Source organism: Chelonia mydas, chromosome 6 (assembly GCF_015237465.2).
Source record: "Chelonia mydas isolate rCheMyd1 chromosome 6, rCheMyd1.pri.v2, whole genome shotgun sequence".
Taxonomy (NCBI): domain Eukaryota; kingdom Metazoa; phylum Chordata; order Testudines; family Cheloniidae; genus Chelonia; species Chelonia mydas.
The window spans coordinates 14,660,910-14,673,191 of NC_051246.2; the positions used below are offsets into that span (position 1 = coordinate 14,660,910).

Consider the following 12,282-nt stretch of genomic DNA (forward strand, 5'->3'; position numbering starts at 1 on the left):
ATTAGCTAACAATGAACTGAGCACAAGTGGAGAGGAAAGGAAGCAAGTGGAGGGAAGCAAATGTAAGAATGATTTTAACAAACAATAATAGTGACCGTTGTAATTACTATCCCACGAGGTTAACCAGTAAAACAGGAGGGAGACTCACTGCTCAAAGTTGATGTATTTCACAATAGTCTGATTCTCATCATCGTGCCACAGTGCCCAGATCTCAGCTGGTGTTAAGGCAAAATCAACAAGCGTCTCCTAGTTGAAAAAGACAGCATGGAGACTTGATTAACACACCGAAAATGCAAGTGATGTTTAAAGTTGCTCTCAGTGGGTACAAGTGCATAAGCCAGAGAAACATGTAACGTTATTTTGTTACATTCACAGGAGCAAATCCAGATCCTGTTTATTCTTACTAAAAGTCTGCAAGCTTATATCTGATTTATGGATCTGTACTCTTCTTCCAGTGAGACTCTGCCCACTACTAGTTTTGTGCCCCACCCTCCCTCCCCAAGGAGTGTAGCATTGGCACTCACCTGAGAGGTGAATAGGGAGGATATGTGATCAAGACTATAGCGGTTACTCTCAGTGCTCACCAGCTGGAAGACACAGAACTGTACACACACAAGGTAAGTCAATGGCTGGAAAAGAGCCACCCTAATTAAAATAAAGATGCTATCAAAGTGACACAGTGAAACTGTTCTACTCAGGTTCCTATCCCATGCCCATCACAGCATTATCCAAGCACCTGATACTGAGGTACTCTGTTTTGAATCTTATGACTGAAAGAACTAGTGTCAAGTAGTGCAAGGCAGTGCATACTATACTAAAATGCAACTGCCTCACTCAGAGATGCTGCACGCGCACACTGACAGCTGTGCCACTCCACTCTGAAACCCCAAGCACTCGGATTGGCTAAGAGATTCCAATCTGCACAATGCCCAGGTCCAGGAGTGGAACTCCTCCATGCCAGCACAATGGATATTAATGCAAAATATAGCACTCAACCCAGGAGCTGCCGAAGTTAAAGTGACACATTCAACTAAAGACATTTGGTGCAGGCGATAAAGGGACCTGCCAATCCATACTCCCTGAGGGCCACATTCTGCTTGCAATTACAACCGTGAATGAGTGTGCTATGTAAACAGCAAGCACAGAAATAATTTAAAATATACTCATGCTGGGTTCTAGAGTGTTCACAAAAGGAAACTGGTTGACACTGTATATATCTGTTCTCTTCATTTCTGTTCTAGCAAGATGTTTAAAAATAAATGCTGCATCCCTGCCTCATTCACCATGAACTGAATAAGGCAGGGCTCCTACAGAGATTATTGTATAGGAACGTAAGTAAAGACTATCAAGATGCATACACCCCCAGGGCCCAGAGTTAATGCTGTTGGATCAGTTACACACTTTTGGTGGCTTTACTTTACAGCCTTAAGGTTTAACTCCTGGGTACTTGGTTGCTGGGAATCACCTAGATGCCTTTTTATCACAAAGTACCGCCCCAGCCCCACCAGAACATCAAACGTGAAACCAGTTTGTGCATCGTTTTATGCACCCTGAGCATGCCGTTTGCGATGGTGCTTGCCTCTAAGCACTTAGTATGCAAATTCTGCACACTTTCAATAGTTAAACACGGAGTTAACGAAGTAGGGCTTCCTGCTCACCTTAGTTACGCATGTCTGCGCAGCCCTGATTTACACAGCTGGAAAGTAGCTTCCCCACACACAACAGTAGCTCATTGAAACTCCCATCTTGAATTATTTGAAAACCTCCACAACTGGGCTAAATCAAAACCAGCCTCTGAGACCCTTTGCCCCAAGATTTATCACTACATCAAACCTCAAATTTCCGCTCCCAACTCACTTCAGATTTTAAAAAGCAGTGCGAGAATTTGTTATAAGGGTAACGTTGCTCCACTCTACCCATTCTCAAAAGCAAATCACTTTTCCTCTTCCTCCATTTCCCGAACAGCAGACCCACTGGTAGACACCAAACATGGAAAGTTCTACTCCCAAAGCAAAGACACGTGAGCATCTTGCAAAGTGTTTTGGAATGAGAAACACTATTCAGCAGATATTATTCCGTGCAGTGCATGTTGGCAAATGCTCTCTTTACTATTATGTGCAACCCTATACAAAACTGGGAGCATCCCAATAATTCACTGTCTTTGCCTATAAGAGAAGTCTTGAAGGTTCCAGTCATTTTGTACCTGTCCTCGCTTGGGTGCATGCATATAAACACCAAGGTAGAGCCCCAGTGACTGCGAATAGGCCAGCCGCAATCGATGTCCCATTCCAGCAGCGAGCCTCAGGTCCTTATTCACAGGCACGAACTCCAGCAGATCAGCTACCATCAGACACATTTGGTCCTGCCCAGAACAAAGACAGCAGACAAGCAGCACAAAGGAAGGTTAGGGGCTTCAGCTTTTCCACCTCCTGTCCTTTAATATACAAGTCCAGCAGCAGTTCCCCACCTTCTCTCGGACCACACCTTACCCTGGGGCTAGCCCCAGGTCCATTTTTCCCCTTTATTCTCTTCCCCCCCCCCCCCCCCCAATACCTGTTTTCCTTTTCATTGCTTTCCCTTGGGTGTGTCATTTCTGCTCCCCTAGTTGCTCCTCCTGCCTTCTTCCCTTCGCTTACATGAAGGCTACAGCTTGCCCTTGTGGGGGCAGCCATGTGACACTTTGGGAGGGAGAGACACGCTCTGGCAGCTGAACTGCCTGTTGTGAATGCAAACACACAAAGCTTGTGCTGCTTGTTGGGCCTGCAGCCCTATGTTTGAGCATTCCTGTAGCTAGGGACTGCCAGGAAGGAATGTGGGTTTCAAGAAACTACCCACTGCTGAACTGACAGAAGCATATTTACAGTGGAGAATCAGAGCGGATCCAGTGTCACGCAGCTTTCCCCACTCTGCATATGGCTGCTCTTCTCTATCTGGTTCCCCCTTCCCCAGACTAGGCTGGTATCTCCTCAAGGTGGGGAACCCTGCTTTAATAGCTATGTTACATCCTCAAATGCTATTAAGAGATTTCTAGTCTTTTAGACTTGTCTCCCTCGCAGCCTTCTGAGGAGCCATGCATTTAAGCACCAGTCTGCACCGATCCATTCTCCAGGTAAGCTGAAGCAATACGCATGGCCTGTACAACTATCTGAAACACAGTTCATTTGTTTTGCTCTCCTGATCTTGCCTCTGACTGAGCGTGTGCTCTGAAAGATCAGGAGGGGGCCTGCGCAGTAAAACTACAATCCCATCCCCCCTGAACCATTCAAACTAGCTGAGAGTATGTGGGCTCAGGGAATTGGTGCTCGGATATGATGCTCAGCGTGAGTTGTGTTCAGCAAGCTGGTGCACTCAGTCAAGTTCTCTGGTGGACAGGTAGCCCCGTTACAAGACACTCTCCTGTTAGTTGTCTCAGGAAAGGGCAAGGACTGAGTTAGCATAGAGATCCAAGTACCTTACCCCACTAGAAGTGGTCCTAGACACCATGGTAAGGCAGTGCAGTAAGCTTGCTAACTTGTTGCCTGCACTGTTACCTATGTTTGAAGGCTTCACTATGTCTAGAAATCATGCAATTTCCAAGTAAAATATTAACAGGAGTCAAAACTTGACCATTTCTTTGTGTTCCCTGAAATCCTGCTACTCAGCAAACTCACGGCCAGTCCATGGAGCACCAGTTTAGCCAAGTCTCAGAATCAACAGCCCATCCTCTGTCTCACAGCACCTCGATATCATCTATGTGATGTGACAACCCCATCTGCAGAGCAAATTACAACCCAAAACACTCACTCACTTTGTAAGACCACATCCTGAGTTTGTGATCCTGGCAGAGTGCGAACAGGAAGGCATCATGCTCAAGGCAGTGAACAGAGAGGCTGACAGGAAGGTCTGAAGGGCCTTGGTCACCTCTGAAAACACAAGTAGTCATTCAGAAGAATTTTATTAAGTATTCACTGCACTGAGGGGAGCGAATCTCTGTGCACACAAGACAGACAATGAGCTCCCTGTCACAAGGGGCTTAAAGCGTAACAGGTGAATAATTACTCAGATTCAAAGGTCAGAGGAGACTGTTGTGATCATCTAATCTGACCTCTTGGATAACACAGGACGGAGAACTTCCCTGAAATAATGCCTGGAGCAGAGCTTTCAGAAATGCATCCAATCTTGATTTAAAAAAATGTCAGCGATGGAGAATCTGCCACAACCTTGGTAAATTGTTCCAATGGTTAATTACTCTCATTGTTCAAAATTTACATCTTATTTCCAGTCTGAATTTATCTAGCTTCAACTTCCAGTCTCTGGATGGTGTTAGGCCTTTCTCTGCTAGATTGAATAACCCACTATTAAATATTTATTCCTTACGTAGGTTCTTAGTCTGTGATCAACGCACCCCTTAAACTTCTCTTTGCTAAGTTAACAGAATGAGCTCCTTGGATCTATCGCTATAAGGAAGGTTTTCCAATCACTTAATCGTTCTCGTGGCTCTTCTCTGCCCTTCTCCAATGTATCAACATCCTTGAAGTGCTGGACACAGGATCCTAGCAGCAGTCACACCCGTGTCAAATACAGAGGTAAAATAACCTCTCTGCTCCTACGTGAGATCCCCCTAATTATGCATCCAAGGAGCACATTCAGCCTTTTGGCCACAGAGTTGCACTGAGAGCTCGTGTTCAGCTGATTATCAATCCCTCCAAGAAAAAAGATAAAAATAAAATAAAATCTATCCTGGGAAGCAATGACTCTGAAAAAGAGTCCCCCATCCTAAGTGTGGCCTACATTCTTTGTTCCTAGACATATACATTTAGCCATATTAAAACACGCATTATTTGCTTGTACCAAGTTTACCAAGAGATCCAGTTTGCTCTGCATCAGTGACCTGGCCTCTTCAAACTTTTGTGTCACTTGAAAACTTTCAGTGATGATTTTATATTTTCTTCCATTGTTATAAAGTGTTATAGGGTAAAGCCAAGAAGTGATCCCTGAAGGACCCCATTAGAAACACACGTCTTCGATGATTCCCTGTTTCAGTGCACACTCAATCCAGGAAGTTTTTGGAAAGCGTAGGGGACAATTTCCTGGTGCAAGTGCTGGAGGAACGATCTAGGGGCAGAGCTCTTCTTGACCTGCTGCTCACAAACCAGGAAGTATTAGTAGGGAAAGCAAAAGTGGATGGGAACCTGGGAGACAGTGACCATGAGATGGTCGAGTTCAGGGTCCTGACACAAGGAAGAAAGGAGAGCAGCAGAATACGGACCCTGGACTTCAGAAAAGCAGACTTTGACTCCCTCCAGGAACTGATGGGCAGGATCCCCTGGGAGAATAACATGAGGGAGAAAGGAGTCCAGGAGAGCTGGCTGTATTTTCAAGAATCCTTATTGAGGTTACAGGGACAAACCATCCCCATGTGTAGAAAGAATAGTAAATGTGGCAGGCAACCAGCTTGGCTTAACAGTGAAATCCTTGCTGATCTTAAACACAAAAAGAAGCTTAAAAGAAGTGGAAGATTGGACAAATGACCAGGGAAGAGTATAAAAATATTGCTCAGGCATGCAGGAGTGAAATCAGGAGGGCCAAATCACACCTGGAGTTGCAGCTAGCAAGAGATGTTAAGAGTAACAAGAAGGGTTTCTTCAGGTATGTTAGCAACAAGAAGAAAATCAAGGAAAGTGTGGGCCCCTTACTGAATGAGGGAGGCAACCTAGTGACAGCAGATGTGGAAAAAGCTAATGTACTCAATGCTTTTTTTGCCTCTGTCTTCACGAACAAGGTCAGCTCCCAGACTACTGCACTGGGCAGCACAGCATGGCGAGGTGGTGACCAGCCCTCTGTGGAGAAAGAAGTGGTTAGGGACTATTTAGAAAAGCTGGACAAGCACAAGTCCATGGGGCCGGATGAGCTGCATCCGAGAGTGCTAAAGGAGTTGGCAGATGTGATTGCAGCGTCATTGGCCATTATCTTTGAAAACTCAAGGTGATCGGGGGAGGTCCTGGACGACTGGAAAAAGGCTAATGTAGTGCCCATCTTTAAAAAAGGCAAGGAGGAGGATCCTGGGAACTATAGGCCAGTCAGCCTCACCTCAGTCCCTGGAAAAATCGTGGAGCAGGTCCTCAAGGAATCAATTTTGAAGCACTTGGAGGAGAGGAAGGTGATCAGGAACAATCAGCATGGATTCACCAAGGGCAAGTCATGCCTGACTAACCTAATTGCCTGCTAGGCTGAGATAACTGGCTCTGTGTATGAGGGAAAAGCAGTGAACGTGTTATTCCTTGACTTTAGCAAAGTTTTTGATACCGTCTCCCACAGTATTCTTGCCAGCAAGTTAAAGGATGGGCTGGATGAATGGACTATAAGGTGGATAGAAAGCTGGCTAGATCATCAGGCTCAACGGGTAGTGATCAATGGCTCCATGTCTAGTTGGCAGCCGGTATCAAGTGGAGTGCCCCAAGGGTCAGTCCTCGGGCCGGTTTTGTTCAGTATCTTCATTAATTATCTGGAGGATGGCGTGGACTGCACCCTCAGCAAGTTTGCAGAGGACACTAAACTGGGAGGAGAGGTAGATACCCTGGAGGGTAGGGATAAGATACAGAGGGACCTAGACAAATTAGAGGAGTGGGCCAAAAGAAATCTGATGAGGTTCAACAAGGACAAGTGCAGAGTCCTGCACTTAGGATGGAAGAATCCCATGCACCTCTACAGACTGGGGACCGAGTGGCTAGGCAGCAGTTCTGCAGAGAAGGACCTAGGGGTTACAGTGGACAAGAAGCTGGATATGAGTCAACAGTGTGCCCTTGTTGCCAAGAAGGCTAACCGCATTTTGGGCTGTATAAGCAGGCGCATTGCCAGATCGAGGGATGTGATCATTCCCCTCTATTCGTCATTGGCGAGGCCTCATCTGGAGTACTGTGTCCAGTTTTGGGCCCCACACTACAAGAAGGATGTGGAAAAATTGGAAAGAGTCCAGCGGAGGGCAACAAAAATGATTAGGCGGCTAGAGCACATGACTTATGAGGAGAGGCTGAGGGAACTGGGATTATTTAGTCTGCAGAAGAGTGAGGGGGGGATTTGATAGCTGCTTTCAACTACCTGAAAGAGGGTTCCAAAGAGGATGGATCTAGACTGTTCTCAGTGGTACCAGGTGACAGAACAAGAAGCAATGGTCTCAAGTTGCAGTGGGGGAGGTTTAGGTTGGATATTAGGAAAAACTTTTTCCTAGGAGGGTGGTGAAGCACTGGAATGGGTTACCTAGTGAGGTGGTGGATTCTCCTTCCACCCCTAGCTGAGATGATTTAGTTGGGGATTGGTCCTGCTTTGATCAGGGGGTTGAACTAGATGACCTCCTGAGGTCCCTTCCAACCCTGATATTCTATGAAAGTGTGATTTACTCCTTCATATAAACACAAGAACGAGGGGTCACCCAGTGAAATTAATAGGCAGCAGGTTTAAAACAATCATAAGGAAGTATTTCTTCACACAGCACTGTGGAACTCGTTGCCTGGGGATGTTGTGAAGGCCAACTGGTTCAAAAAAGAATGAGAAGTTCATGGAGAATAGGTCCATCAGTAGCTAGTGCATGTCCCTAAGCCTCTGACTGCCAGAAGCTGGGACTGGACAACAGGGGATGGATCACTTGATAATTGCCCTGTTCTGTTCATTCCCTTTGAAGCATCTGGCAGTGGCCACTGTCAGAAGGCAGACTACTGGGCTAGATGGACCATTGGTCTGACCCAGTACGGAGAGTCTTATGTTCTTATGAAAGTCAAGGCAGGAGGAAGCATTTTGAACTGGTCAGATCCATATTGGCTCCCTAAATTATGGGGAGCTTCCCAATGGTTGTCAAAGTAATCTGAGGTCTTACTGGACTCGTCCCTGCTTTCAGATGCCCACAGAGTAGCAGTGGCTAGGAACACCTTGTCTTGTCTTCAGCTACCCAATAGATTTCACCTATTATGCACAGATATGGACCACAGTGATCCATGTATCTGTCACCATTAGATTTCTGGGAAGAGAGCATACTCGGAATTTTTAATCTGCACTGGCTGCCAAACCCACTCCTGGGTAAAAGTCCAGGGTCCAGTTACTAAATGTAACATATTCATGGAGATCTCAGCCACACAGATCCAGAGGCAGCACAGTAAAATGGACAAAGCCAGCTCCTCACTCCTGATCCCAATTTTGTCACTGTGCCTTGCTGTGTGGCCTACAGCAAGTTCCTAACCTCTTTTTAAAAGTGCTATTTACATGCTGAGCATTACTCCTGAAGTGTGCTTGTCTACCTTTGAATTTATCTGAATACAATCCATGTGCTTCCATACGGAGGGTTAAAAGAGACAATCCTATGTGTCACATGACAACACTAACCTGATAGCAGTTGGCATCCAACCTGTAAGCAAACGTTGCATCACAGAGCTCTGCTTCAGCTCCACAAGTGAAACTATCCCTGAAAAAAAATGAAAATGAAACTGCTGAGCAATGTGCAGAATATCATTTGCTGCTTCAATGGGCCTGAATTATCATGCATTTTGGGAGTAAGATTACAATAAGCATCCAAGACAAAATCAAGATCAATGGAAGCCCAAAACTGAAATAGGGAGGGAGGCTGCAGGTCAGGACCGAGAGGCACTGACAAAGCCAAGAGGGGGAGCGTGAAGCCTGTACACTATATCTGGATCCAGACCAGTATTAATCTAATCATGGTCATCCTTCACTATGTATCACCTTCTATACCAGCATGAAATGGCTGTTTTTGCATAGGCAGGACAATTGGTGAAGGTGTGAGAAACATTAGCGCGTGCTTTATAAATACATACTCATGGTTACATACGCTACTCCCAACTCTTACCATGCACATCATGAGGAGGTAGCTTGAGGACAAATATTCCTCCTGAAGCAGACGGCAGAGCAAAGAGAGCCTCCCCATCACTGCTAAGCCAAGCCGCTGAAGCAGTGGAATTAGAGGCCAGTCCAGGAATGGAGGGGATCATGTGGTAGTTTGAAGGGTCCCTAAAATTAACTTTTCCAATATCTGTAAATACAGACTGCATCTGGCCCTCTGTTATCAGCTCCTGTTAAAGAAAAAAAAAAAAAAAGTCCAGGTCCCAAGAACACACAGAACTGTTAAGACTAGATACACAAAAATGGAACTGCCAAAGGAATGACAAACGCATGATCTCCACTACTCCTGGCTTTTACTTACTGAGAAAAGATCTTTTGATGCAAATTCTCTGGTCACCTAAACTTCGCTCTTTCCCTTATTTTTAGCTGGGAAGGGCTGACCATTTAAGAGTGGATCTCAAAGTGTAAGTGGATTAGATAACTGATTTATTGGTGGACCTACTCTCCCTCCCAGATACATGCCAAGATCTTGATAACACTACCACATTCCTGCACAAGTGCTTTGCATCCCACAAAATAATTAGAGGGTTGCACACTTCATGGCTTATGTAGGCCCAGCTATACACCCAGCTGGGCCCCTCACCCCGACTCTGGCCATGCCCAGCTGGGAGGGCCTGTCCATGGCCAGAGTTGGAAGGCAAGAGACTCACTAACCCTAACCCAAATGTCACCCTTAACTCTGAAGTCACTGCCTCACACCACTGTATCCAGAGTACTCTGCTCCCCTGCCACAGGCCTCTGTGAAGTGACTATCTCACCTCTACATCATGAGTGATCAACTGTGGATTTTATTGAAAATTGGGCTTTTCCAGTTTTCCGTTTTCACCAACATTAATAGGGTTCTGCCCTTTGATGTCTAGAACAGCTCCAGAATTTTTGGAATTGATCATATGCAGTTTTCAAAAATCATCAAATTTCAGACTGAAATAAGGCAGACATTTTTATCAGTGAGCGTAACTAACCATTGGAACAATTTACCAAGCTTGTGGTGGATTCTCCATCACTGGCAATTTTTAAATCAAGATTGGATGTTTTTCTAAAAGCTCTGCTCTAGGAATTATTTGGGGGAAGTTCTCTGGCCTGTGTTATCCAGGAGGTCAGACAAGATGACCATAATAGGCCCTTCTGGTCTCTGAATATAGCATAGGGCTTCACTTCACTTGGCCAGTGATCTGGGATCGTTTGGCTTGGGAACTAAGAATGTGTGTCATATCTGTAAAGGCATCTCAACCAGAAAAATTTGGGAATCATAGTTGCACAAGTGACTATATACATGGAGTCTTTGGGATCTAAAGAGAGATACCCTGAGCTTGCACTCCTGCTCTGCATCTCTTGAAATGGTAATGGTCACAGATTTCAAGCAACTTAGGCCCCAGTGTTCAAGTTCCCATTGATCTGGGTGCCTAGCTCCCTAGGAGCCTCTGAAAATCCTAATCTTGGTATTCAAAAAGCAAATTAGCAGAGACATATATTTCATATGTACATGCAATATCCAGTGTAGTATCTGCACCACTATTTCAGCAGGTTTGTATCCTAAAAGATGCTCTAAACTAGTTTTTAAAAATACAAAAAATGCTAGGTGGAGAAACTACAGGTTTCAGATCACTTTCCATCAAAGCTTGTTCCAATGATCCATGCCACAGCTATGTTTATGCCAAGACCAATCTTTGATTCTAAAAGATAATTCTAATAAACTAGCTATAAACTATTTTCTTGAAACAAGTACACAATTATTTCCACCCAGACTACTTACACTCCTGTACATGCGAGCAGGGTGTGGCAGGACCAGACGGTGCACAGTCTGATTGGTTACAATCAAGATGACGACAAGATTCTGTGTCTCACACACATGTACTCCTCCGGGTAAGAGGCTACAATTCTGGATTTTGAGCCGAATGGCATTATTCAGGAGGTTTATGTCCAGAGACTCCTCCACCAGCTCCAAAGTGTCTCCAGAAGTGGTCCTGAAAAAATAAAAAAAAGCTTTTTATGTTGACGATTGTGAGGCCTCTCAGGTCGGCAGTGATCAACACAACACAGGTTTAGACTCACAGGGCAGGTCTACACTGGAGTGGCACCACTGCAGCGCTGCAGTGAAGACGCTACCTACCCAACAGGAGGGCTTCTCCAATCCACATAGATACTCCACCTCCCAGGGAGACGGATGGGACCTAGTGCTGTCTGTCTACACCAGGAGTAGTGTCAGTTTAACTGCATTGCTCAGGGGTATGGATCTGTCACACCCCTGAGCAACATAGTTATATTGACCTAATTTCCTAGTGTCAACCTGGCCATAGACTCTGCTGCAGGCAAAGGTATCCTGCTACAGGGAGCCATGGGCTTGCTCCCACTAACTGTTACTCAGGACCCCCATGCAGCAGTCCATCCCATTCAGAAAAGCACTTGGGCACATGCTCAAATCTAATCCACTGACTTTAAAGGGACACCTTGCACTGAACTGGCATCTCACCACCCGCGCACACACACCCCCCGGCAGGGGAAGAGCAGCCCAAGACCCCGGCCTCCCCCTAGCCCAGGGGGCGATACCTGCCCAGCGGCAATACTCGCCATGGGGCAGGCAATTCACACCCCAGGGCAGGGGCAACACGGGGTGTGCCTGGCAGAGTCCCCGATACCCAGGCGCTCCCCCCACACCTACCAGTGGATGAAGCGGTTCCTGGTGACCGACACCAGCTGGGCGCTCTCCTGGTAGCAGAACCCGCCAGCGCTGTCGGCGTAGCGCCCGGCCCCGGGGCCCACGCTGGCACCTGCGGGGAAGGGAAGGGGTGGGATGAGCGCGGGCAAGGCGGGGATCCGGGAGGGGGGACGGGGCAGCCCTCAGGGCGGGCTGGCGGCAGGGGCAGCCCGAGGGGGCGTGCCGCGGGAGCCAGGCAGGGTGTCCCGGGGGCGAGGGGGGGTCCCTGGGGCGGGGCCGGGAAGGCCAGGCGGGGAGAGGAGTCCCGGGGGCGGGGCCAGGCGGGGGGGGAGGGGAAGGGTCCCCGTACCTGGCGGGCTCAGCGCGAGCTCCCGGACCCGGCGGCGCGGGCCGCGCTCGGCCCCGCTCAGCTCCAGGCAGCTCCGCTCGGCCAGCGCCGCCGCCATTTTCCCTTCCCGCGCGCCGCGCCGCGCGGCCCCACGGGAAGCCGGGGACGGGACCGAGGCGCGAGGGGGCGGGGTCACGCCCCCCCTTGCGCGGCCGCCGCCCGAGAACGCTGCGGGTCCCGCCGGCGCGTTCGGCCAATGGCGCGCGGCGTCCCCTGGCCGGAGCCGCGCCCCGCGCCCCCCACGTGGCTGCCCCGCAGGCGTCGCCCCAGCCCCGCCCGCCGCACAGGCAGCGGGCCGGCGCGCGCACGTGGCCCGCCCCCGCCCCCCGGGCGAGTCAGCTGTAGAGGGGCC

The 12,282-nt window shown here is 47.9% G+C and overlaps 1 protein-coding gene across 2 annotated transcripts in view; it reads right to left on the bottom strand.

Moving 5' to 3' along the window:
• Positions 1-12,051, bottom strand: part of NUP160 (nucleoporin 160) — a 56,723-nt gene extending 44,672 nt beyond the window's left edge. For both annotated transcript variants that reach the window (XM_037899272.2, XM_043548729.1), the window contains exons 1-9: positions 11,892-12,051; positions 11,546-11,654; positions 10,640-10,850; positions 8,834-9,056; positions 8,353-8,431; positions 3,788-3,902; positions 2,204-2,362; positions 525-602; positions 149-246 (exon numbers count right to left, since the gene is read on the bottom strand). In XM_037899272.2, coding sequence (XP_037755200.1) covers positions 149-246; positions 525-602; positions 2,204-2,362; positions 3,788-3,902; positions 8,353-8,431; positions 8,834-9,056; positions 10,640-10,850; positions 11,546-11,654; positions 11,892-11,988 — 1,169 coding nt within the window. In that variant the 5' untranslated portion in view covers positions 11,989-12,051. The remainder of the gene's footprint in view (positions 1-148; positions 247-524; positions 603-2,203; positions 2,363-3,787; positions 3,903-8,352; positions 8,432-8,833; positions 9,057-10,639; positions 10,851-11,545; positions 11,655-11,891) is intronic.
• Positions 12,052-12,282: the final 231 nt, after the last annotated feature.